The sequence below is a fragment of the Staurois parvus genome, unplaced genomic scaffold (assembly GCF_062004578.1).
Source record: "Staurois parvus isolate SC_StPar_1 unplaced genomic scaffold, SC_StPar_1.0 ptg000647l, whole genome shotgun sequence".
Classification (NCBI taxonomy): Eukaryota; Metazoa; Chordata; class Amphibia; order Anura; family Ranidae; genus Staurois; species Staurois parvus.
The window spans coordinates 1,748,081-1,776,034 of NW_028318443.1; the positions used below are offsets into that span (position 1 = coordinate 1,748,081).

The following is a 27,954-nucleotide window of genomic DNA, read 5'->3' on the forward strand; positions in this document are numbered from 1 at the left end:
ATGGGGCTTAACGGCATCGTACTCCCAGGAGATGTCACTTTGGGGGCCGGGTTACCAGTTCGTGTTGCTGATGTCTACCAGTATCTTTCATTCACTTCAAGACCTCCTCCTCCGACCTGCACACTGTAAGTGGCACTTCAGGCCAATGTAATTATTGCATAAAGTATGACCCCCTCCCCCAGTACACCGGCTTGCATCCTTTAAATGGAGGTGGGACAAATGTACCAAGACTGCCAACATTTGTATGCATTATTCTTGCAGTTGAAGGGTGAAATAGTCTTTGGTTGGCCATCTAAGCCTCCCATACGAGGTCATTTGGGCAGAAAGTCTCCAACTTGCACGTAAACTTCCACCACATTCCAGCTCTACTGGGCACTAGATCTATGGAAGAACTGGGAATTCTTTAGCAAATGGCTGGTGTTTTGAGATATTGGTCCATGCCAGGGGCGGACTGACAACTCATGGGGCCCCCGGGCAATAGGGGATCATGGGGCCCCTGTATCCTTGCCCACACTCAAACCACACCCAAAAAAGCCTATGAAAGGTACCAGAGGCATCTCATGGGGCCCCCTACTGACCCCGGGCCCTCGAGCAGTGTCCAGGTTCCCCAATGGTCAGTCCGCCCCTGGTCCATGCTGTTTTACCTGGGCCCTTTCTTCTGCAAACACCTTCTGGATACAGTTGGGTTTTAGGTCTAATATCAATAATATATTGATAACTCAGTGACCTTTTTGCTGTGGCGATAACAGTTCATAGTTACATAGTTCCATAGTTCGTCTGGCTGAAAAAAGGCAAAAATCCATCCAGTTCAACCATAGAAAAAAAAAAGTTATAATCCTATACCGACAGTTGATCCAGAAGAAGGCAAAATATACCCAGCAAAGCGTGATCCAATTTGCTCCTTCAGGGAAAAAATTCCTTCCTGATCCCCCGAGAGGCAATCGGATATTCCCTGGATCAACTTTACCTATAAATGTTATATCCAGTTATATTCTGTGTATCCAAGAAAGGATCCAGGACTTTCCTACAGCAATCCACTGAGCTGGCCACAACCAACTCTTCATCTGCTTAGTGTTCCAGGTTGGCATCTTTATAGAGTCTTTTTTTTATCTAAATTAACATAAAAAATGTTGGCTGTTTGTTCCTGTGAAACAACATCCTAAGATCGGATCATAGGTAATACTGGCACAATGGAATTGGGGTTCTTTCTGTCAATTCTGCCACCTACTGTATATCTGATACACAAGTATTAATGGATTCTTATATTTTTGTTTGAAAGGTTTATATTAATTTTCATTTTTCAACAATGTAACAATGAACATTACATATATCCCCTACGCATGTTGATGTCATGAGAAACTCCTTGCTACATGATATATACATATAACAATGCAAGAAAAAACACCAATACTGCGCTGCACTTGCTAGATCTCACGCACCCTTATGAAATCTTGATTGGATAGTGAATGGGGGGGACTTACAATAAGCATGTGGATCTACAAAACTGCATATAGGTAATAAAACCATCAACAATTTGTGTGTAATGGTATATACATTTAAAATATACACATTAAAAAATATAATATATATATATATTACACACACACATAAATATATATTTATAGACACATATATATATATATATACAGTATATGTGTGTGTGTGTGTATATACATACATATATATGTAAAAAAATAAAATAAAATATATATATATATATATATATATATATGTGCACATACACATGCATATATATATATATATATATTTTTTTTTTTACATATATACACATATATATGTATGTATATACACACACACACATATACTATATATATATATATATGTATATATATATATATATATATATATATGTGTGTATAAATATATATATATGTGTGTGTGTGTGTATATACATACATATATATATGTATATATGTAAAACAAATTATATATATATATATATATATATATATATATATATATGTACATGCATATATATATATATATATATATATATATATATATATATATATATATACACACATATACAGTATACAGTTCTGCTCAACAGTGTGCACACCCTGGCAGAAATTGTGGGATTTTGGCATTGATGTTTCCAACAAATGCTCTTTTATTGAAGGATGATGATCATATGAAGCCATTTATTATCAAATAGTTGTTTGGCTCCTTTTTAAATCATAATGATAACAGAAATCACCCAAATGGCCCGGATCAGAAGTCTCCACCCCCTGGATCAAAAGTTTCCCTCCCCTGGAATGTTTGGCCTTGGTACAGACACACAAGGTGACACACACGGGTTACAATGCCAATTAGAGGTTAATGTCCCACATCTGTGGCTTTTTAAATTGCAATTAGTGTCAGTGTATAAATAGCCAATGAGTTTGTTAGCTCTTACGTGGAAGCACTGACTAGGCTAGATACTGAGCCATGGGGAGCAGAAAAGAACTGTCAAACGTCCTGCGTAACAAGGTAATGGAACTTTATAAAGATGGAAAAGGTCATAAAAAGATGTCCAAAGCCTTGAATATGCCAATCAGTACTGCTAAATCACTTATTAAGAAGTGGAAAGTTCGGGGATCTCTTGATACCAAGCCAAGGTTAGGTAGACCTTGGCTGGTGAAGGCTGCTTTCTGAGTGGGCTGGGAACCCAAGTGTTGCAAAAGAAATAAAGGGATGGGGAGAAAGGCGCCAATAGTGTGGAAATAGTGTAGTATAAGGAGCACTGTGATGCCAAAGCAGGAATCCAAGTAAGCCACCCGGGGAGCCCGAGCTGGAGACCAGATCTGTTGGAGAGCTCTCCAAGGAGCTGTCAAACGTCCAGGGTGCTGTGACCAATCAGAGCGTGCTCCTGACAGTGGCACTGGACTCTGGACTGATGTCTCCATTTGGAGCTTGTTCCAATGCTCATTACCAGAGATGTTTGTGAGTGCATAATTATTGAACTTTATACCCTTTTTTATTCAATACAATTTGCTACACTATTGGCGGCTTGGCGCTTCTCTCTCCATCAGGGGTGGACTGACAACTCATGGGGCCCCCGGGCAATAGGGGATCATGGGGCCCCTGTGTCCTCACCCATACCCAAAAAAGCCTATGAAAAAGGTACCAGTGGCATCTCATGGGGCCCCCTACTGACCCAGGGCCCTCGGGCAGTGCCCGAGTTCCCAAATGGTCAGTCCTCCCCTGCTCCCCACCCCTTTTCTCTGTGATATACACCTATCCGTAAACAGCCATTACCCCTTCATAAATGTTTCTACATATATTGACATTTTCTTTTCTTTCCACAAGGCTTCACTTTGGCTACTTCCAGCAGCTTCAAGCCCTATTATTTGCTGTAGAAGAGATAAACAGAAATGAGGACCTTCTACCCAATATTACCTTGGGGCTCCAGTGGTATGACACTTGTGGGGTGATACCTGTGAACACAGCCGCAACTTTACAAGTACTAACAGGACACAACGTGGCCATCCCCAATTATCAATGTCTACACAATGCTCCTCTCAGTGCTTTTATTGGCTCAGCTTCCTCCACCCACTCCATAGTTGTTGCCAATATTCTGGGGCTCTATCGCTACCCTCAGGTAACACATTGTCTTCTGTAAAAAGTTGTGATCGGGTAAAGAAAAGCCTACAAAGAGAATCCAAATTTGTACAGCTTTGTTGACCCAGCCTTGCCTGGTTATGAGGTTTTCGCCTCATTATACTCGAGTCCCCGAGCCAGAACATTTCAAGTTGTGACATTTACCTGACTATGTAATCTGCACGCCTGGTGTCCAGTCAATGAAGTACTGCAGATAAAATTCACGGGAGGCGGTCACCAATGCTAGTCTCCAATATTGCTCAGGGGTGTAGAAACACCAGGAGAGCCGGTCAAAACGTTGAGAGACAAAAAACAAGTTTATTTTGTCATAAAACTTTAAGGCTCCATGTACACAGGACACTTCTGAATGATGGAAACTGACTACTGGAATACATAGGTTAAAAAATGTCTGTTCAGCTGCGTTTGCGCGCATTTGCATTTAGAAGCGTTTTTTAACCTCCCTGGCAGTATTCCCGAGTGTAGCTCGGGGTAAAGTTTCAGCACCACAAGCGGTAACCCCCCCGAGCTACACTCGGGAATACACTGCAGCGTTGCTCCGGGATCTCTTCTTCACTTACCTTGTCCTGCGCTCCCGCGATGTCCCCCCTGCAGTGTCCCCGGCAATGTCCTCCGGGCAATGCCGGCATCTGTCTTCCGGGTTCCGTTCCCTGCGACGTCGGGACGTACGGGGGACGGAACCGGCGGGAAATTTAAAAATGTCAAAAAGTGACATTCACTCAATACACTAAAATCTGATAGTATTCCATTACTGTATCAAACCATTTCACATACATTTTGTCCCGAGTGCTTTGTCCGGCGCCCTGCCTGCTTTTTAGTGTTCTTTCTGCCTGGAAACTGGGAAACGTCCATGGCGTCCAAAAAGCGTCCCAAAAGCGGTTTAGACCGGCTAGAGAACAGCGATAGTAAATCAGAACCACTTGCAGAATTGAGTGATAATGATTCGTGGGGGAAATTCCTCATCAGACACTGAAAACGATTCTGCGACTGAGCTCAGCGATCTGCGAACTTGGCGCTTTATTTCACATTTCAGTGTTTTTGGTTCGATTATATTATTGAATTAAATTTATTATTATATTATTATTTTTTATGATTATTTATTAAATTTTAATTTATGATTTTGTGTTTCAAATTTTATCATCCCCGGGATGTTTACTAGACTCTTGTTCGGACAGATTTCAGTGAGTTATTCCTAAAAATTACAGCCTACAATAAAAAAATGACATATTTCCATGCAAAAAAAGTACCGCTTTGAGCACAGAAATACTGACATAATCAGACCGCTAGGGAGGCTACAGATAACCTCAGGAGACCTTCCAAAATGCCCAGAATGCACTGAAAAACAGTAAAAAATTAACAATTTCAGACATTTTGAGAGAAAGAGAGAGAGCAGAAGCAGAGAGAGCGATATGTGTTGAGATTAGTTTTTTTTTTTTGTGGTGTTTGGATGTTCCGGCTCATTTCTGTGCAGAAATTATTGCAGCCGTGTCTAACATATTTTCTTTCATGCAAAACCTCAAAGTATGGCGTACCGGGGAAACGCTTTGCATGCATTTTTCATAATGAAAAAAGGCTCTGGACAGCATCTGGAAATGAAAGACTTAAAAAAAAATTTCCAAGCGCTTATAAACACGTTTAGCCGCGTTTAGCCACGTTTACACGCATTTGCAAGCGTTTGGTGTTTAAAACATTGATAAAATCTACTCCTGAACGCAAGTTTGGTGCGTTCAAAAAAACGACTGTAAACTCAACTGCCTGTAAACGAAGATGTGTACATGGACACATAGGAAACATTAGGGAGGGTTCAGGAGCTTCTGAAAAAAAAAACGCAGAAAAGCTCCTGAACGTCCGTTTATCAGCTGCAGTGTACATGGAGCCTAAAAGTTTTTAAAAATTTTGAAAGTTCTAAGGGAGCCCTTCATCAGAACTAAATGAACTCTAATAAGTATAATAAATATGTTTACTATATTGAATCAATACTTTTTATTACTAGATTAAAATTTATTGTACTTATTTATGTTCCTTATGCCCTGCTGATGGGAGCCCTTAAGAGTCCTGAAACATGTTGTCTTGTGCCTTAGATGTTTTATAATAACATGAGCTCCTTGTAGTCTCGCAGTATTTGGTCTGGTGCAGGGGCGGACTGACCATTTGGAAACTCGGGAACTGCCCGAGGGCCCGGGGTCAGTAGGGGGCCCCATGAGATGCCCCTGGTACCTTTTTCTTAGGCTTTTTTGAGTTTGGGCAAGGACACAGGGGCCCCATGATCCCCTTTGCCTGGGGGGGCCCCTGGTCTGGTGCTCCTGTTTTTTCCATTCCCCTTGGATTGCACCCAAAAAGTCTGCCCAAGGAGTCTTTATTGGGTTTGTGAGCTCCCAACCACAGCCCTTTGAATGTTGTAATACATTTTATAAATGTGAGATAAATCTACACTTAGATCCATTGCCATTCTCTGTCTCTCCCAAATTTTGCTCAGGATAAATTTGCAATAAACAAAAGTAATATTCAGAATGGAGTTGACCATAGAAACCAACCTTATTTCAGTCTGATCCATAAAATTTGTTTAAATATTGCTTTTTTGCTGTATGAAATAAGCAGAGAAAGGCAAAGCATTAAAACAATCATAATACACAACAATAACTATCATTTTTATTATAGAGTATGTATAGGTGATTTTTTTTTTTTAATAGAGTTTTGGATATAGTTGGGATTGTTTAACCTCTTCCATACCGTGCAATTTTACACCTTCCTGCCCAGGCCATTTTTCACGTTTCAGCGCTCTCACACTTTGAATGACAATTGCGCGGTCATACAACACTGTACCCAAACTAAAATTTTATCATTTTCTTCACACAACTAGAGCTTTCTTTTGGTGGTATTTAATCACCGCTGGGGTTTTTATTTTTTGCTAAATTAACAAAAAAAGACCAAAAAGTTTGAAAAAAAAACACATTTTTCTTTGTTTCTGTTATAAAAGTTTACAAATAAATAATTGTTCTTCATAAATTTAGGCCGAGATGTATTCTGCTACATGTCTTTGGTGAAAATAACCCAAATTAGGATGTATTATTTAGTTTGTAGGAAAGTTATAAAGTTCACAAACTATGGTATAGATCTGAATATTGATCAATCCTGAAGTACTGACAGCCAATCTAATTTCTTGAGGTCCAAGAATGTCAGGACAGTACAGATATCCCCCAAATGTCAGGACAGTACAGATATCCCCCAAATGTCAGGACAGTACAGATATCCCCCAAATGTCAGGACAGTACAGATATCCCCCAAATGACCCCTTTTTGCAGAGTAGACAGTCCGACGTACTTCATAAGAGGCATGGCAAGTTTTTTGAAGTTGTATTTTTATGTCATAATTTTTCGGAAAATGAAAAAATTAAAAAAATTATTTTCACTATTTTTTTTTTTACATACTGTCACCAGTGCAGTACAGCGTCATCATATAACTGGCATGGTGGTTAACAGGGACACTGACTGGTGACAGTATGAAAAAAAAAAAAATATATATTTTTTAATTTTTTTTAATTTTTTTATTATATTTAATTTTTTATTACATTTTTTTTTATTTTTTTTAAGATTTTTTTTTCATATTTTACTATGACCAAAGTAGTACAATGTTACCATAGTACTACTTTGGGGAAGTGATCAGTATTTTTTTTTTTTTACACAATTTGCTTATAGCAAAGAATTACTTTGCTATAAGCAAGCATTTACCTGAATGAAATCGATTCATTCAGCTTTTTTTTTTTTGTGCTTAGCTGTGATTTGGTCACAGCTAATCACATGACATGTGCATGTGATTAGCTGTGACCATTCACAGCTAGGCACTAGTATACAATGGATGGCATCATGAATGAAGCCATCCATTGTATACAACTGTCATGTGACCTGCTGTGATTGGTCACAGCAGGTCACATGGTACCAGCAACGGGAGCCGGTACTCGGATCTGTCATCGGCCGTGTCCGAGGTGCACGGCCCGTGACAGATCCCGCTGCTGCGCCGCTCTGCATTACCGCAAACAGCGCATGTGCGGGAGCACGCCAAATGGTGTGCACCCGGAATGAAGAGGCACATCTGAAGCCGCCAAACGGCCATTGGCCGGGCGGCTAATGGTTAAAACAGTTCCCTTTTTATTATTATAGTGTATGTATAGGTGATTTTTTTTTTTTTTAGCATAGAGTTTTGGATATATTTGGGATTGTTCAAAACAGTTCCCTTTTTTTTTATTATAGTGTGTGTATAGGTGATTTTTTTTTTTTTTGCATAGCGTTTTGGATATAGTTGGGATTGTTTACAACAGTTCCCCTTTTTATTATAATGTATGTATAGGTGATTTTTTTTTTACATAGAGTTTTGGATATAGTTGGGATTGTTTAAAACAGTTCCCTTTTTTTAATTATTTTGTATGTATAGGTGATTTTTTTTTTTGCATAGAGTTTTGGATATACCGTATTTTTCGCTCCATAAGACGCACCTGACCATAAGATGCACCTAGGTATTAGAGGCAGAAAACAGGGAAAAAAAAATTCTGAACTAATGGACTGCAGACATAGTACAGGAGATGACCAGAGACTGCGGACAGCACAGGGATGACCAGAGACTGCGGACAGCACAGGGATGACCAGAGACTGCGGACAGCACAGGGATGACCAGAGACTGCGGACAGCACAGATGACTGATGACCTTTGGGGAGGTGGGGAGCGGGTACCTGAATTTGACAGGTACCCGCTCTTACTTCCGCAGAGTTTTTGTTTGATCTTACCTGTTCCTCGATCCAGCCGCGCGCTGTCTTCCCGGCTTCTGTAATGGCGCTCGGCATGACAGCCGGATGCCCAGTGCGCATGAGCGAGAAGCACTTGCGCTTTGTGATTGGTCCGGCGGCTTCTGGGATTGGTCATGTGTCCCAGGTACCGCCTTACCATTCACAAAAAGCACCGCTTCTTGCGCATGCGCACTTGGTACCCGGCTGTCATGCTACAGAAGCCGGGAAGACAGCACGCCGCTGGATAGAGGAACAGGTAAGATCAAAGAACAAAGAAGTAAGAGCGGGTACCTGTCCAATTCAGGTACCCGCTCCCCACCTCCCCAAAGGTCAGCAGTCCTCTCCATAAGGTCCCACTGCAGAGCTGAGCGGCCGGCCCGGTATTCTGACACGGCGGCGGTGGAAATACCGGACCGGCCGCTCTATATTCGCTCCATAAGACGCACTGACATTTTCCCCCCTTTTTTTGGGGGAAAAAAGTGCGTCTTATGGAGCGAAAAATACGGTAGTTTGGATTGTTCAAAACAGTTCCCTTTTTTTTTATTATAGTGTATGTATAAGTGATTTTTTTTTTTTTTTTTGCATAGAGTTTTGTATATAGCTGGGATTGTTAAACACAGTTCCCTTTTTTTTTATTATAGTGTATGTATAAGTGATTTTTTTTTTTTGCATAGAGTTTTGGATATAGTTTGGATTGCTTAAAACAGTTCCCTTTTTTTTATGCTCTCTATATCCTGTTGGAGAGAAAAAGAGAAACTACCCTTTTGGGCCAATTGTCATTAAAACAGTTGTCCCCATTGGGAGAATCCCATTTTTGTTCTGGTGACAACTGTAACATTTTGGATTTCCTATCACTTTTCATCTCAGTCACAATAGTCACCAGAACTAGTAGGACGATTCTTGAAAACGAAGACACAGGCAGCAATAGAAATCTGACAAGGGTTCCCCACACACATCCAAAAGTTTTAGCTATGTAAAAACTGTAACATTAAAAACATATGTCAAGGCTTTCCATGTCGCAGTCCATCTCTGCAATACCTGCACCATACCGTGTTTTAATTGGATTCTCTACAAACATGTTCAGGATACTTTTTATTCCATTACCTGTGGAAAAGGCATTATGCTATCATCTTTTTCTGGGGTACAAATTGAGGAAAACGATTCAATGTGTTTGTAGGGCATGGTCAACGTGTTATGACTACTGAATCAGCATTAGGTAACAGTACATCTCCTGACCCACAAGGATAGGTCTATCAACAACAATGGAAAAATGTCTTAGTAGGGTAAAACCACCGCTTTTTGGTGAAAACACCAATTTGTTTTTACATCAAGCAAGCCACCAAACAGCTTTTAATAGGAACTATGTAACAGTCTCTTAAAACACTGTACCCAATTATGGTAGCACGTGCTAGCAGTAGGGATGACTCAAACTGCCCTGAGTTGGGTTTGAGTAGGCTTTGGTAGACTTCAAAAAAATGTGGATGCCCAACCCAAACCCTACTGAAACCAAATCTGTCAAATTAAAATGCTGATTTTTTTTTAAGTAATAGGCAACGGGGTTGTGACGGGAGTGACTTTTGGGGGTGGGGGGACCTCTGTATCATCTCCCCAAATCATTATGTTTAAGGCACCATGTGCCTGTTTTAGGGGTACAGGGTGTGTATGTGAATGTCTGAGTCTTGTGTATAGTGTGCGTTCCTTTGTCTAGGCCACATGGCTGTGCATTGTCTGTTTGCCATGTGCTACCCCCCATTGTGCTGTGTCTTCCTGTCCAGCCAACTATTATGGGATGTACTGTTTGTGTATTGGTGTGAGGGTTGGTCAATGTTCTTTGCCATGTGCTTCATCCCATTGTTCTGTGTCTTGGTGGGATGGGGAGGGGTGATGATGTATTTCCTTTTCTTGGTTGTGTTTCCCCGCCCTCTGTATATATCCTGTGTTTTGTGTTAAAATAAAAAGAGTTGGCTTCGTGTATTAAGAAGAGCTGGGTGCTGTCTATTTCCTGAGGGATTTCAAGGGTGTGGTCTGTAGATGGTGTTCGGACAGGGGAAGCTGTGGTATAACGGAAAAACTCAGTGCGGTCTGGGTTCCGGTTCCATTACAGGGGTGTCAAAAAATAGCATAGTGGGGTGGGCACTGCCCCGGGGAACATGTACCAATGCAACACATTTTTTTTTTTTCAATTCCATTCGGCCAGTAACATTTATTTATTTATTTATTTATTTTTATTCCAAACAAGTTTTATTGAAATAAATTTGTCAATACAGAATCAAATAGGATTAGACATCAAAAAGGTACAATTCAAGAGTAATCACATTAGATCCAATGAGTAGAGTCACAAAATCAAATATACAGTTTTCTATTTGTTAAGTAGCGAGAGTTTGCATACAAGCTGAGCAACACAAGTAACGATAACAGTTTGGAGTCGCTACAGGAAGTAATGGATAAAGAATGGCATGAGGGCCCCCCGATTCTGGAAACTGCAGTTTCTTGATATCGCTGGTATCAATGTCCAGGGGGCAATCACAAGGTACTATTTGCACTATGGCCAATGTAATCCTCCTTGCATATAGCTAGACCGATAATCGGGAGATAGAAGTCAGAGAACAGAAAAGAGGAGCGGGAAACATGAGAAGAAAAAAAAAAAAGGGGGGGTAGGCCAAGATTTGGCAAAGAAGTGGATCTGCCATTGACATCAAGGTCCTTCCATAGGATACAATATAAAAAAGAAAAAGAAAAAAGAGGGGGGGCATATAATAGCCTCACCCAGCTCAGCATTGCCTGCATGTCATGTGTGGTTCATGCTATAGATTTTTGCAATTTAGGAAGGGGTGGTACTATCATTGTCTGGACGAGGGGTGGGCAACACTATCCGTTGGAATTCTGCAGTTGTTTGGAAATATCTCCAGCAGGCCCAGGTTTTCGTGAATTTAGAAGGAGAATCCTTAGCTATGGAACAGGGGCGGACTGACAACTCATGGGGCCCCCGGGCAATAAAGGATCATGGGGCCCCTGTGTCCTTGCCCAAACTCAAAAAAGCCTATGAAACAGGTACCAGGGCCATCTCATGTGGCCCCTTATTGACCCCAGGCCCTCGGGCAGTGCCCAAGTTTCCAAATGGTCAGTCCGCCCCTGCTATGGAAATTAGTTCCTCCATTTCAGCTACAACAGTTATTTTTAAATGATAGGAGGTATATCATAATATGGAACATATTAAATATTTAGTAATAAGCCCCTCCCCCCCCCCGATACCACTCCCCTCTTTAAATAATGAGTATGGGGGAACATAGTACACCCTACTCAATTACAAAAAAAAGATGTAACCTAGAAAAAAAGACACTGACTCATTTGACAAGTCCTTAGAAAAATACAAACAAGTACATGGTACAGCAGGCACATATCAGGAATACGAAATGATGGGTTTACAGATTCTTTAATGCAAACTGAAGCACATGAAGAAGGAATGCACGTCTCTAGACATTCTTTACTTTTCTTAAACAGGTCAGTCATTATGCCACAAGCTCCCTCTTGAGTGACCGTAAGAAATTCCCTTCCTTCTTTCGAACTGTTCCAAGTGATGCAATTCAGTCCAAGGGCTTGGCCAAGCTAATTTTGCATTTCCGATGGATATGGATTGGTCTTTTGGCTGTGGACAATGACTATGGACAACAAGGAATTCAGCTGGTCAAACAGGAGATAACCAAGGCTGGAGCCTGTGTGGCCTTCACCGAGAATATTTTGAACAGCAGGAAAGATCGCAATGCTCCACAAATTGTTAAAGTCATAAAAGAGTCAGTGGCCAGAATAATTGTTGTCTTTGCTGCTGGCCTTGATTTGCTGCCAATTCTTGATGAAATGACAAAGCAGAACATCACAGGAAAAGCATTTGTTGCCAGTGAAGGGTGGTCCACAACTACTTTACAGTATATGGGAGCCTTTGCTCATCTCCTTGTTGGAACGGTTGGTTTAACATTTTACAGCGAGGGGATTCCAGGCTTTCGGGAATATCTTTACAAGATCCATCCTAACATGACTTTGGGAGGAAACTTGGTGAAGTCATTTTGGGAGGAAGCCTTCAGCTGCAAGTTTCCGAATGGTACGAATTTGCTAACCCAAGAAAAATTTTGCACTGGAGAAGAGAGTCTATACAGTGTCAAGAACAGTTACAACGATGTCTCCAATTTACGGGTGGCCTACAATATCTACACTGCAGTTCATGTTGTCGCTAAAGCTTTGCAGGATCTCCAAAACTGTCACAAAGCAGGAGGTCCATTTTCTCATGGAAGTTGTGCAAATATGCGCGGCTTTACCTCCTGGCAGGTAATCTCATATTAGTACTCTAGTATATACACCAATGGCCAAAAGCATGTGGACCTTGACCATTATGTTATATGAGCTGGTGGAACAATCCAAAACCAAAGGCATTATTAGAGAGTTGGCCTCCCTTTTGCAGATATTACAGCCTTCACTATTTTGAGGAGACTTTTTTTTAAACTTTTGCAGTGTGTCCCTAGGAACTTTTGCCATATCAGCCAAAGGAGCATTTGTGAGGTCAGGTACAGATGTGGAGCACAAATACCTGGCTCACAATTGGCAAACTGATTCACCCCAAAGGTGTTCAGTAGGGTTGAGGTTAGGGTTCTGTTCAGACAACTTCACACCAGACTCATCAAACTATGTCTTTACTGAGCTGGCCAAGGGGTACATCCATGCTTGAACAGAAAAGAGCCAGAGATGAAAGAAAATGTCAGATTAACCACTTCCAGTCTGGACATTTTTAACCCCTTCTTGTCCAGGCCAATTTTCTGCTTTCAGTGCTATCACACTTTGAATGACAATTGCGCGGTCATGCAACACTGTACCCATATAAATGTTTTAGCATTTTTTTTGAGACAGATAAAGCTTTATTTTGGTGGTATTTATTCACCACTGGGATTTTTATTTTTTTTGGTATATAAATTAAAAAGTCCAAAATTTTTGAAAAAAAAGTGTTTTTCTTATAAAATTTTGCAAATAAATAGTATTTCATCATAAATCTTGGCCCAAAAAAATTATCCAAATTAGTTTATAACCAAAAATTATAATTTTGTAACTTTTTTTTACAGAGGTTTCACACAGAGGTCCTGTACAGTGATTGGTGTTTCGTTGTGCCCAGAGGATTGAGGGCTCCCAGGGAGCGTGCACAATCCAAAATGGCGGGCACCGTTTATGAACGGCAAGCCGCCCCTGCACTGCCACCGTCCGGCTGTTTATATACAACGGCCGGACGGGAAGTGGTTAAAGAAGTACAAGGGGTTTTCAAGTCAAACTGGGACTTTTCATTTTCCAGGTATAAATTAAAAAGTCCAAAATTTTTGAAAAAAAGTGTTTTTCTTATAAAATTTTGCAAATAAATAGTATTTCATCATAAATCTTGGCCCAAATTTATTCCATTATATTTTTAGTAAAAAAAAAAATAACCCAAATTAGTTTATAACCAAAAATTATAATTTTGTAACTTTTTTTTTACATTGTTTTTATATTATTTTTTATTTATTATTTTTTTTTACATACTGACACCCTAGCAGTACAGTGTCACCATGGTGACACTGTACTACTTGTGGGGGGTGATGAAGATTTTTTTTTTTTTTACACTGATTGCTTTTACAGCCTTTATGGGTGTAAAAGCAATCATTTCTCCTTCTCTCTAGCTGCATTCTTGCAGCCATTGAGAACTACTGAGTGAGCTGTGATTGGTCACAGCTTGTCACATGGTACAAAACTGTTGTGAATAGCCCTGTACCATGTGACCTCTGTGATCATTCACAGATTTCACACGTAGTAAGCAATGATGTCACAAGTGACATCTTGCTTACTACTCTGCATGTGATCACTGATTGGCCAATCAGTGATCACATGATTGGGACCTCGTACAGAGGTCCTGTCCGACGACAGGTGCACCGGATCGCGATGCTGAGCGCTCCCAGGAAGCGCGCACAAGCAGGGGGCGGGGAAGCCGTTTATAAACAGCCACCCAACCCTGCACTGCCACCGTCCGGCCGTTTATATACAACAGCCAGACGGGAGGTGGTTAATAGTATCCTTCACTGGAAACACCTGAGTTTAACAATTGTGGGGGGTGTCCACATGCATTTTGGCCATATAGTTTAGATAAGCGTTTCTCAACTTTTTTTCAGTCAAGGAACCTTTCAAAAGTCTGCACAATCTCAAGGCACCGCAGCCTAAAATGTAAAAAACTATTCTACACACATCCAGTACACCCAACTTTAGAAGTGATTTGTTCTTCCAAAGCAAATACACCTTTGCACACTGGTACCGACTAGTATCCCAGTGTGTGTTTCTCATTTTTGCTCCCTCAGTCTGCTAATGTGAACCCAGTGCTGACAGAGAGGGGCAGGGGAGGGCCAAGCAAGGATGATGGGCATGCACTCGACATCCTCCTTATCAACTGATGATGTCATTATTTGTTAGGATGCCGGCGACTAAAAGGTCATAAAAGTGCACAATGAAAACCTGTGGCTTTGTGTACTAAAAAGGCAGGATTGATAGACCTGCTGGCTTGTATAAAATCTTTGGGCATTTGCCAAGGCACCCCTGAAGAAGCCCGATGGCACCCCTGAAGAAGCCCGATGGCACCCCAGGGTGCCTGGGCACCCTGGTTGAGAAAGGCTGCTGTCGATAATTAGCCACGTAGTGCAGATGGATATACCATGTAGATAGATTTTTCTAATTTAGTACACTTGAATACTCCGAATGTATAGGAAGTATACCTAATGGTGTTCTTTCTTGTAGTTACTGCTAAACAATTCTAGGTTTAATGTCCTTTTGTAAGATGCCATTTTGAATTAGAACCCCTCTCAAGTTATTATTATGGTCTATTTCCCAGTTAGATGGGCTTTGCCTCTCTACTTATCCTGGTGACAATTGTCACCAGGATAAGTAGAGAGCCACAATACTAGACTGATCACCATAACAGAAAAAGATGGGAAAGGAAGTGAAGTGAAATTTGCCCAACAGGGCATGGACAAAATTAAAAAAGCCTAAAAACTTTCAAAAATGTTTTGGTTATATAAAAACTTTTTTTTAAAAATATTCTGGCTGTACAGTACATATTCTTTAAATGAAAATGTTTGTAAAATTTTCTGCACAAAGCTTTTTTTTTTCTTTGTCAGTTACAGGTAATAATGATCCTTCCATTTCAATACACTCTATAGCCGCTGTTGATTTTGAAAACATTCCAATGATGTAAATATGGGAACGTGAATGCACTGTATTGCATACCCCATTGGTGTACAGAATGCACCTTACCTCCCCTTCTCCATCCATCTTCCATCCGCCCCTGCACTGCCACCGTCCGGCTGTTTATATACAACGGCCGGACGGGAAGTGGTTAAAGAAGTACAAGGGGTTTTCAAGTCAAACTGGGACTTTTCATTTTCCAGGTATAAATTAAAAAGTCCAAAATTTTTGAAAAAAAGTGTTTTTCTTATAAAATTTTGCAAATAAATAGTATTTCATCATAAATCTTGGCCCAAATTTATTCCATTATATTTTTAGTAAAAAAAAAAATAACCCAAATTAGTTTATAACCAAAAATTATAATTTTGTAACTTTTTTTTTACATTGTTTTTATATTATTTTTTATTTATTATTTTTTTTTCATACTGACACCCTAGCAGTACAGTGTCACCATGGTGACACTGTACTACTTGTGGGGGGTGATGAAGATTTTTTTTTTTTTTACACTGATTGCTTTTACAGCCTTCTTCCTTATGTGGCTGACTCACATTTCGTGTATTCCCTGCAATAGGGGATTCATTTCTGATCCCCTCCCTTGTCTCCTCCTCCCATGCTCATCTCCAGGACTTCTCCAGAGTCTCCCCCATCTGGAACTCTCTACCCCAATCTATCAAACTATCGCCGACTCTGCACACTTTTAGGCGATCTCTGAAAACCTGTCTCTTCAGGGAAGCCTATCCTGCCTTCAGCTAATAACGGAATCTTCTATTCCTCCTACCAGTCCATCCCCCACAGTTAGTACCGCCACCGCCTCCCTCTTAGATTGTAAGCTCCCAGGATCAGGGCTCTCCTATCCCTCTTGTATTGAACTGTATTGTTGCTGTATTGTCTCCCATTATAATGTACAGCGCTGAGCAAACTGTTGGCGCTATATAAATCCTGTATAATAATAATATATAAATCCTGTATAATAATAATATATATATAAATCCTGTATAATAATAATAATAATGATGAGATCTTCTCTAAGGCACATCCACTTCTCAATGGATGCACAAACTTATGTCATGTACCTGCAGGAGTTCAATATGATTCCTGGAGGCCAGAATGGCAGCTGAAAATAATGAAGGATTTCTTAACCTTTTACCCCAGAAAAAGCCCTAAATTAATGTTCAGGTCTCAGGGAACCCCTGCCAAAATGTACCGTATTTTCGCTCCTTAAAACGCACCTAGATTTTAGAGGAGGAAAACAAGAAAAAAAATATTCTAAACCAATGGACTGCAGACATAGTACAGGAAATGACCAGAGACTGCGGACATAGTACAGGAAATGACCAGAGACTGCGGACATAGTACAGGAGATGACCAGAGACTGCAGACACAGTACAGGAGATGACCAGAGACTGCGGACATAGTACAAGAGATGACCAGAGATTGTGGACATAGTACAGGAGATGACCAGAGACTGCGGACACGGTACAGGAGATGAGCAGAGACTGCGGACATAGTACAGGAGATGAGCAGAGACTGCAGACACAGTACAGGAGATGACCAGAGACTGCGGACACAGTACAGGGGATGACCAGAGACTGCAGACATAGTACAAGAGATGACCAGAGATTGTGGACACAGTACAGGAGATGACCAGAGACTGCGGATATAGTACAGGAGATGACCAGAGACTGCGGACACAGTACAAGAGATGACTAGAGACTGCAAACATAGTACAGAAGATGACCAGGGACTGCGGACATAGTACAGGAGATGATTAGAGACTGCGGACATAGTACAGGAGATGACCAGAGACTGCGGACACAGAACAGGGGATGACCAGAGACTGCAGACATAGTACAAGAGATGACCAGAGATTGTGGACACAGTACAGGAGATGACCAGAGACTGTGGATATAGTACAGGAGATGACCAGAGACTGCGGACACAGTACAAGAGATGACTAGAGACTGCAAACATAGTACAGAAGATGATCAGGGACTGCGAACATAGTACAGGAGATGATTAGAGACTGCGGACATAGTACAGGAGATGACCAGAGACTGCGGACACAGTACAGGAGATGACTAGAGACTGCGGACATAGTACAGGAGATGACTAGAGACTGCGGACATAGTACAGGAGATGACTAGAGACTGCGGACATAGTACAGGAGATGAACAGAGACTGCGGACACAGTACAGGAGATGACCAGAGACTGAGGACACAGTACAGGAAATGACCAGAGACTGCAGACACAGTACAGGGGATGACCAGAGACTGCGGACATAGTACAGGGGATGACCAGAGACAGCGGACACAGTACAGGAAATGACCAGAGACTGCGGACACAGTACAGGAGATGACCAGAGACTGCGGACATAGTACAGGAGATGACCAGAGACTGCAGACACAGTACAGGAGATGACCAGAGACTGCGGACACAGTACAGGAGATGACCAGAGACTGCGGACATAGTACAGGAGATGACCAGAGACTGCGGACATAGTACAGGAGATGACCAGAGACTGCGGACACAGTACAGGAGATGACCAGAGACTGCGGACATAGTACAGGAGATGACCAGAGACTGCAGACACAGTACAGGAGATGACCAGAGACTGCGGACATAGTACAGGAGATGACCAGAGACTGCAGACATAGTACAGGAGATGACCAGAGACTGCAGACAGTACAGGAGATGACCATAGACTGCGGACCTTTGTGTAGCGGGGGGGTGTACCCAAGTTTGACAGGTACCCGCTCCCACTTCCGTGGAGTTGTCCTCCCCCCTACCCTCCCCATAGTCTTGTGGGACATGTGACAGGTCCCAGAAGACTACAGGTGGCCATTCACAAAGCGCAGCGCTTCTCGCACATGTGCAGTGTACACCCGGCTGAGAAGCCGCAAGCTGTCACAGCCGGGTGTCCACACAGAAGATGCCGGTGCCAGGGAGAGAAGATGGCCGGTGAAAGCAGGACATTGCTGGAATGAGGAACGGGTAGGACCGAGGAGCGGGTTCTTCTGCATAGTAGAGCTGAGCGGCCTGCCCAGTATTCAATTAACTCCTCAAAACTCTGGTTGAGAAAGATTGAACTCAACTGAGAAAGGACATTTCGAAATCAGTCAATTCTTCATAGCAGATATGTAGTTTACCGAGGGATTGAACTGGATTTACACTTTAAAGGCCAAGAGGCCATAACATTCTTGCAGATTAGTTGTACCTAGGTATAAAACGGGAAACAATGCTGCTGGCACAGGGGTATGTGTACGGCACGGTATGAATACAAGAATTGTGTTTTAAAAACGACACAATCATACAAATTACAATTTTTCTTTTATCCTTCACTGTACAGCTATTGTATTATATAAAGAGGGTGAAGGTCACTTTGAGCGGTGGGAGGGAGCTTTACTTCGATAGGAATGGAGACCCACCAGCCATCTATGACATTGTGAACTGGCAGATGAACCCAGAAGGAACTATAAGGCAGGTCAAGGTTGGCAGTTATGACACCACGGCTGCTTCTGGTCAAGTCTTCACCATCAACTCCAGCCTTTTGTTGTGGGCCACAGAAGACGAAGAGGTAACTAAGGTCAAAGTGAACACCAGGTACATCCCACATGGAAGAAAATTATGTTTTGAAATATATTTTAAAAATATTCTTCCCAAATATTTTGACATATATTTAAAATACTACAATTGTGGCCGTATTCAATATATAAAAAAAAAAAAAAAAAAAAAAATATATATATATATATATATATATATATATATAAATACTGTATATATAAATATATGCACACACTGTATGTTGAAATGCACAGTGTATGTGTGTATATATATATATATATATATACACAGTATATTTATATATATATATATATATATATATATATGTGTGTGCGTAACGAATCCGGACCCCGACTGCATTTGGGTACTTCCGTTATAATACCACATCCCGTCCAAACACTGACCGCAGACACCACCGCTGACCAAACAAGACTAGACAACACCAGTCTGTATAAACATGGAACTCTTTATTTGAAACTCAAACTAGCTTTTTATACACTCAGGGGACAAATACCCCTCCCTGCATAATGACACAGGGTGGGGCAATCTACCTTTAGTAACAAGAGACACACAGGTATTCAAACTTCACACCAGCAGACAGTCCCATCAGAAGAGAGGGTGGCTGGAGACACCCCCCACCAAGCCAATACACAAACACATACATCCCATAATAGTCTGCTCCCAAGCAAGACACACAATAGAACAATGAGATGCAACAACATGACATTAAACAATCCTTAACCCCCCACCCCAATATTAGGACATTTCACCCTGTACCCCTAACAGGCAGAGGGTGACTTACACATAATACGGATATGGGGAGCTGAGACAGGGGTCTCCCCACCTCTCCAAAGTGCGCTGTGTTCCATGGGCCCCACACCCATAGTGATTCCCGTCAAAAAATAAATAAATAAATAAATATATATATATATATATATATATATATATATATATATATATACACACACACACTGTATATTGATATGCGTTTTTGATATATTAATAAAAATCGGAAAAATTTTTTAAAAAATAAATTTTCAAATATACTGTATATCTTTAAAAATACATTTAATCTACATTTTTGGAATGCATTTACAAATATCTGTAAACATATATTTTAAAATTACTTTATTATAAAAAATCTGAAGAATATATTTAAAAAGTATATATTTTTAAAAATATTTGTCATATATTGTGTAACATATTTAAAACGCATTTCAACATATACAGTTGTGGCCAAAATTATTCAACCCCCAATGCTGTAAAGGGGTTTAGGGACTATAGTGTACATTTGGAATTGTATTCAGAATCAAATCCTACAAGGACGTTGTAACTACCCAAATGCAACTAAAATGACATCAATTGTTTATGTAATACAGTAGTAAATGGTTCTTATGTGGTTTCTTCATTGCCACAATTATTCAACCCCTTAAAGACTACCACTCTGAAGAACAGAGGTTCATACAGGTGCTTTCCATCAGGTATTGAAAACACCTGTGGATGTCACCGAGCAGCAATCAAGCATAATAAGCACCAATTAGGCAGCTTTAAAATGACTGTGATACTCAGCTCCTTCTAGACATTTACTGGTGTGGTTACAAACATGGTGAAGGCAAGAGAATGGTCCAGGAAGACAAGAGAAGAGGTGATTTCTCTTCACAGGAAGGGCAATGGCTATAAGAAGATTGCAAAGATGTTAAACATACCAAGAGACACCTTAGGAAGCATCATTCGCAAATTCAAGGCAAAGGGCACTGTTGAAACGCTACCTGGTCGTGGCAGAAAGAAGATGCTGACTTCGACTGCTGTGCGCTACCTGAAGCGTAGAGTGGAGAGAAGTCCCCGTGTGACTGCTGAGGAACTGAGAAAAGATTTGTCAGATGTGGGTACAGAAGTTTCAGCCCAGACAATAAGACGCACACTGCGTAATGAAGGCCTCCGTGCCAGAACTCCCAGGCGTACCCCCTTGCTGTCTCCAAAGAATAAGAAGAGTCGACTGCAGTATGCCAAAAGCCATGTGGACAAACCACAAAAGTTGTGGGATAGTGTTCTGTGGACTGATGAAACAAAATTAGAACTGTTTGGGCCCATGGATCAACGCTATGTTTGGAGGAGGAAGAACAAGGCCTATGATGAAAAGAACACCTTGCCTACTGTGAAGCATGGTGGAGGGTCAATCATGCTTTGGGGCTGTTTTGCTTCTGCAGGTACAGGGAAGCTTCAGCGTGTGCAAGGTACCATGAATTCTCTTCAGTACCAGGAGATATTGGATGGAAACGTGATGCAGTCCGTCACACACCTGAGGCTTGGGAGACGTTGGACCTTTCAACAGGACAATGATCCCAAGCATACCTCCAAGTCCACTAGAGCATGGTTGCAGAGGAAAGGCTGGAACATTTTGGAGTGGCCATCGCAGTCACCAGACTTAAATCCGATTGAGAACCTCTGGTGGGACTTAAAGAAAGCAGTTGCAGTGCGCAAGCCTAAGAATGTGACTGAACTGGAGGCCTTTGCCCATGAAGAATGGGCGAAGATACCCGTAGATCGCTGCAAGACACTTGTGTCAAGCTATGCTTCACGTTTAAAAGCTGTTATAACTGTAAAAGGATGCTGTACTAAGTACTAAGATTGAATGTCACTTGGGGGTTGAATAAAACTGATAATGCTGTGAGCACAGAAAAGACATTTGTGGTTATTTCATTATAACTGTTATGTTATATTTGTCTGACCTACAAGTGCCTCTTTAATGTAAATGTAAGCAAGATGACTGAATGATCAAAAGCAATGTCAAACTGGCCAAAACACTCAATTTCAGTGGGGGTTGAATAATTTTGGCCACAACTGTAGTATATATATATATATCATTTTTTAAATAAATATATATTGAATATGGCCAAAATGGTAGTATTTCAAATATATGTCAAGCCTGGCTGTACAGAATTACATACCCCTTAGCAGGTAAAACAATAAACATGTACTGCATGTGTTTTGTGTGTGTATTTAGCTGTTTGCCTGGAGTTTTGCACCTACCAAGATATCCTATAAACTTCAGAGCAGATACAAATTGCTTTTTTTGGGATATGAGTCTTTCCAGAACTCTGAAATTTTCCTCCACTGATTTTCTAGGTTCCCGTGTCAGTATGCAGTGAGAGTTGTCAACCTGGATACAGAAAAGCTGTCAGAAGTGGGCAGTCTGCATGTTGCTTCCAGTGCGTCCCCTGCCCACAAGGAGAAATCTCCAACCAAACCGGTGAGCTAAAATTGGAAGTAAAGCCGCAGAAGGTTTTCAGTGCATGGAAGTATGGAAGTATGGAAGTGAGTTCAGGTGTTCCCAGTGAAGGGTTATTATAATACTACAGCATACAAAGATATTTTAGACAACTGAGTTCTTCCAGCCTTGTGGTAACAGTTGGGGAAGGACCTTCTCTGGTCCACCGTGACTGGGCCCAGTGCTGCCCTTAGGTGACAAAAACTGTGTGCCCCCTCCAATGAGAGAGCGAGAGAGTGTGTGTGTGTGTATACAGTATATATATGATTCTTCCTCTCTCTCCTTTCTCTCTCCCTCTCTCTCTCTCTTCCCCCCACCTCTCTCTCTCCTCCCTCTCTCTCTCCTCCCTCTCTCTCTCCCTCACTCTCTCTCTCTTCCCTCTCTCTCTTCCCCCACCTCTCCCTCTCTCTTCCCCCCCCCTCTCTCTTCCTTCTCTCTTCTCCCCCCCCTCTCCTCTTTCTCTCTTTCTTTTTCTTGCTTCCCCCTCTCCCTCTCTCTCTTCCCTCTCTTTTCTCTCTGTACCCCCCTCTCTCTCTCTCTATCTCTTCCCTCTCTCTTCCCTCTCTTCTCTCTCTCCATCTTTTTCTCTATCTCTTCCCTCTCTCTTCTCTCTCTTCCCTCTATCCTCTTCCCCCCACCCCTCTCTCTCTCTCTCTCCTCCCTCTCTCTCTTCCCCCCTCTCTCTTCCCTGCCCCCCCCCCCTCTCTCTCTTCCCTCCCCCCTCTCTCTCTTCCTTCTCTCTTCTCCCTCTCTCTCTCTCCCTCTCTCCCTCCCTCTCTCTCCCTCCCCCCCCCTCTCTCCCTCTCCCCCCTCTCTCCCCCCCCCCTCTTTCTCTCTCTATCTCTCTCTTCCCTCTCTCCATCTCTCTTTCTCCCTCTCTTCTCTCTTTCTCTCTCTATTCTCTCTCTCTTCTCTCCCTCTCCCCTACTAGCACATATTCCCCCCATTCCTCCTAGCAAATACCACCTCCCCCTTCCTACAATCATTACATTTGCTAGAAGAAGTGGAGAGGAAAGAGCATTGAGGAGGTGAGCTGTGTTGTGTTCTCTGGGCTCTCCTTCCTGTCGTCCATACAGCACATAAGACAGGATCACTGACAGATCATATGGGACTGAACACACACAAAGTATGATTACTTTATTAAGTTTTACAGAGAAAAAAATGCATCTTCCATATTCCTCTTGGCTTTTTTTTATACCAAGGATGACCTCCTCTTGCAAAGCATTTTGTCCCCATGTTGATGAGGAAAAGGGCTCCTTACCCACGATACAAAAAATAGCCACTGCCCATCTATAACTGGACTTCACAGCTAGGAACATATGGACAGGCAACGCATGTCAAGCAAAAAAAAAAAAAAAAAAGAGAACAATTCCCAGCTCAACTTGCCAGCCAGCTTGCAAACAAACCAAATTAACCTGTCTAACAGTATGCATTAAACACAGGGGTTTAGTTAGCACACATTTGCAAATACATGTGTAAGCTACAGAGCCACATCAAGGCACCCCAGTATTCTGTAGTCCTAACTCTACAAATGTTGAGAGCCCCCATAGTAGAAACCTTTAAGGAGGGGTGGGCTCCCTCAGGTTCACCTGCCCTTGTTCTATCCATTAAATGCATGTGCCTCTACTATGGGGGCTTTCAACATTTGTAGAGTTAGAACTACAGAATATCAGGGTGCTGTGACGTGGCTCTGTAGCTTACGCATGTATTTGCAAACGTGTGCTAACTAAACCCCTGTTTTTAACGCATACTGCTAGACAGGGTAATTCGGCTTGTTTGCAAGCTGGCTGGCAAGTTGAGCTGGGAATTTTTCTCTTTTTTGTTTCCCCTTACCCACAACCCTGGCCAGTGGTTTTGAAGGTGTGAGGAAAGGGGGCATATCAGAATCTGGAAGCCCCCTTTAAACATAAGATGGCTCCCAGGTACCTCCCCCAATGTGAATGAGTCCTTTACTAAAAAAATAAGAAAAACAAAAAGTCCCTCATTATAAGTTAATTGTTAATCAATGTGCCTGCAGCTTACCAGCTCACCAAAAAATAAATAAATAAAAACCTAGATGACCCTGCAGACATGATCAATCCCAACAGTAGTCATAGCTCCCTGAACTGTCATCAGCTATATAAGGGAAGGGGCAGGGATGGTGGTGAGATCATTGACCAGATTTGGCAATGGCCAAAAACCAAATATGAACCACCAAATCATCCCCAGTGTGGAGGAAGCTGAGTGGTCTGCACAGAGCCTTGACTCCAAAATCTTGTGGCAAGCCTTCCCAGAAGAATGGAGGTTGTTAAAGCCAAAAAGGAAGGAAGGGGTGTGGGGCAACTACAAATAAATGCCCATGGTTTTATAATAGGATGTCCCACAAGCCCACATACAGTTGTGTTCAAAATAATAGCAGTCAGACATCACTAACCGGATCAATCACTGTTTTTGGTAGAAATGATATTTCTACATGGCAAATAATTTCCTAGCAGGTGTAGTAGAGTCATAGAAATCCAACAGACCCAACAGTCATGACATGCATGCTGCTGATTCTGTGTCATTGAATCACTCATTGAAAGGGGCATGTTCAAAATAATAGCAGTGTGGAGTTCTATTAGTGAGGTCATTCATTGTTTGAAAAACAGGTGGCAATTATTGCCCTTATTTAAGGAAGGAAGGCAGCAAATGTTGGTCATGCTGGTTACAAAGCATTTCTCTCTGAAATTCTGAGAAAAATGGGTCGTTCCAGACATTGTTCAGAAGAACAGCGTACCTTGATTAAAAAGTTGATTGGAGAGGGGAAAACATATAAAGAAGTGCAGAAAATGATCGGCTGCTCAGCTAAAATGATCACAAATGCTTTAAAATGGCAACCAAAACCTGAAAGACGTGGAAGAAAGCGAAAAACTACCATTCAAATGGATAGAAGAATAGCCAAAATGGCGCGGACTCAGCCAACAATCAGCTCCAGGAAGATGAAAGAAGGTGTGACGTTCCCTGTGAGGACTGTTACAATTAGAAGACGCCTATGTGAAGCCAAGCGATCTGCAAGAAGCCCCCGCAAAGTCCCACTGTTGAAAAAAAGACATGTGCTGAAGAGGTTACAATTTGCCAAAGAGCACATTGACTGGCCTAAAGAGAAATGGCGCAACATTTTGTGGACTGATGATGGTAAGATTGTTCTTTTTGGGTCTAGTGGCTGGAGACAGTTTGTCAGACGACCCCCAAACACTGAATTCAAGCCACAGTACACTGTGAAGACTGTGAAGCATGGTGGTGCAAGCATCATGATATGGGGATGTTTCTCATACTACGGTGTTGGGCCTATTTATCGCATACCAGGGATCATGGATCAGTTTGAAGACATCAGAATACTTGAAGAGGTCATGCTGCCTTATGCTGAAGAGGAAATGCCCTTGAAATGGGTGTTCCAACAAGACAACAACCCCAAACACACCAGTAAACGTGCAACATCTTGGTTCCAGACCAACAAGATTGACGTTATGGAGTGGCCAGCCCAATCCCCGGATCTTAATCCAATAGAAAACTTGTGGGCTGACATAAAAAATGCAGTTTCTGAGGCAAAACCAAGAAATAGAGAAGAACTGTGGAATGTCGTCCAATCATCCTGGGCTGGAATACCTGATCACAGGGGCCAGAAGTTGGGTGACTCCATGCAACACAGATGTACAGCAGTTCTCAGAAACAGTGCGACTACAACCAAATATTCATGAAGTCATTCAAAGGAAAGCAAAATCTTCAAACATTTCTCAGTTTATATAGTGAATGTTTGAGTTTGTAAAGAAGAATACAAACACTGATATTTTTTTGAACCGTCTAATATTCACTTTTCTTAAATTTTTTTAGAGGAACAACACAAATTTGATCTATTTTTCATCATGTTTTGATTTGGAATAGAATGTGTCGTGTTCCCAATGCATTTGTGTGGATGGAAATAAAAGCTATTAGAAGGATTTTGAGCTTTATTCACTTTTTTCAACACACTGCTATTATTTTGAACACAACTGTATGTGTGATGCTCAGATATCCACAAGCTCATATAGTGTATACAATATACTGAGATAAGATATGTCTTTCATGTCATTCACTGGAAACACCCCAAACTCAACAACCGGGTGGAGTGTTCACACACATTTTATATAGAGGAGAATTGTCTTCATTTTCTGGTTTGTGAAGAGTTATAAAAAACAACAAATATTTTCAATGCACAATAAAAAATCAGATTCACAAAGAAAGCCTACCCTTCCCACTTCCTGCATAGTCACCTCACTTTTTCTGATGTACATGTGCAGTATGTGAATAAACTAGTATGCTTACAGACAGAAGACATACTGTATATATATACTGTACGTATCCTTTTTTTGGTTTCCCAGTTAGCACCTTATATCACGTCTCTTCTCATGCAAGTTCAGATTCCATTATGTGTAACAGTTTAGGTTTTGGAACCAAATTGTCATGCAGTAAGTTATTTCTTATATGTTGCAGATTCTCTTGATTGCCTCAAGTGTCCATGGAGTGAGTGGCCAAATGTGGAGAAATCCAAGTGCCTTAAAAAACACCTTGAGTTCCTCTCTTTCGATGACCCATTAGGGTCAACTTTGGCAGCCATATCTGTTGTGTCATCCATAATTCCTAAATTAATTTTGAGGCTTTTTACACGGAACAGATCTACTCCCATAGTAAAAGCCAATAACTTTTCTTTAAGTTGTCTTCTCCTGGCATCTCTTTCTCTTTGTTTTCTTTGTTCTTTGGCTTTTATTGGGTACCCTCAACCAGAAAAATGCCTTCTACGTCAAGTTGCATTTGGCTTGGTTTTTACTCTGTGCATTTCTTGTATTTTGGCCAAAACCATTATGGTCGTATTTGCTTTTATGGCAACAAGGCCGGGGAGCACTCTAAAAAAATGGGTCAGTCCTCGTGTGTCTTATATGATTATTTTAGTAGGCTTCTTACTACAGTTCCTACTTTGCATTACTTGGTTATTTATGGCTCCACCTTTTCCACAATACAACACTCAAAGCCAACCTATGCTTATCATCATTGAATGTAATGAGGGCTCTCCTGTTGCCTTCTGGACCATGTTGGGTTATCTATTTCTCCTGGCCACCATTAGTTTTGTTGTTGCCTTCCTGGCTCGGAGACTCCCTGACAGCTTCAATGAAGCCCAGTTTATTACCTTCAGCATGCTGGCCTTTCTCAGTGTATGGATATCTTATATCCCAGCATCCTATAGTGCCCAAGGAAAATACACAGTGGCAATGGAGATCTTTGCTATCTTGACCTCCAGCTGGGCTCTGATCATCTGTATGTTTCTTCCTAAATGTTTCATAATTTTGTTCAGACCTGACGTTAACTGCAAAGAATATCTTATGAGAAAAGACAGAAGACAGTAGAACCGTTATGGACTGTCAAGCTTCCTTAGCTCACTGTAATCCTTTTTCTCAGACTGTAAAAGAATTTTGAAAAATATATAAAACCTAAAACACC

The 27,954-nt window shown here is 41.4% G+C and overlaps 1 protein-coding gene across 1 annotated transcript; it reads left to right on the forward strand.

Annotated features, from left to right (window-relative positions):
- Positions 1-27,860, forward strand: LOC149448966 (extracellular calcium-sensing receptor-like). The gene is made up of 6 exons (XM_089694018.1): positions 1-125; positions 3,310-3,601; positions 11,897-12,715; positions 18,982-19,209; positions 22,323-22,446; positions 26,953-27,860. Exons 1-6 carry the CDS (start codon positions 1-3, stop codon positions 27,858-27,860), a joined length of 2,496 nt encoding a protein of 831 aa, XP_089550144.1.
- Positions 27,861-27,954: the final 94 nt, after the last annotated feature.

What these genes read in the sequence shown, in the direction of transcription:
- LOC149448966 (XM_089694018.1), top strand. Translation starts at nt 1, where the DNA reads ATGGGGCTTAACGGCATCGTACTCCCAGGAGATGTCACTTTGGGGGCC. An exon ending in GCGGCTTTACCTCCTGGCAG is followed by an intron (nt 12,716 to 18,981) that starts GTAATCTCATAT and finishes TTCACTGTACAG; the next exon opens with CTATTGTATTATATAAAGAG. An exon ending in AGAAATCTCCAACCAAACCG is followed by an intron (nt 22,447 to 26,952) that starts GTGAGCTAAAAT and finishes TATATGTTGCAG; the next exon opens with ATTCTCTTGATTGCCTCAAG.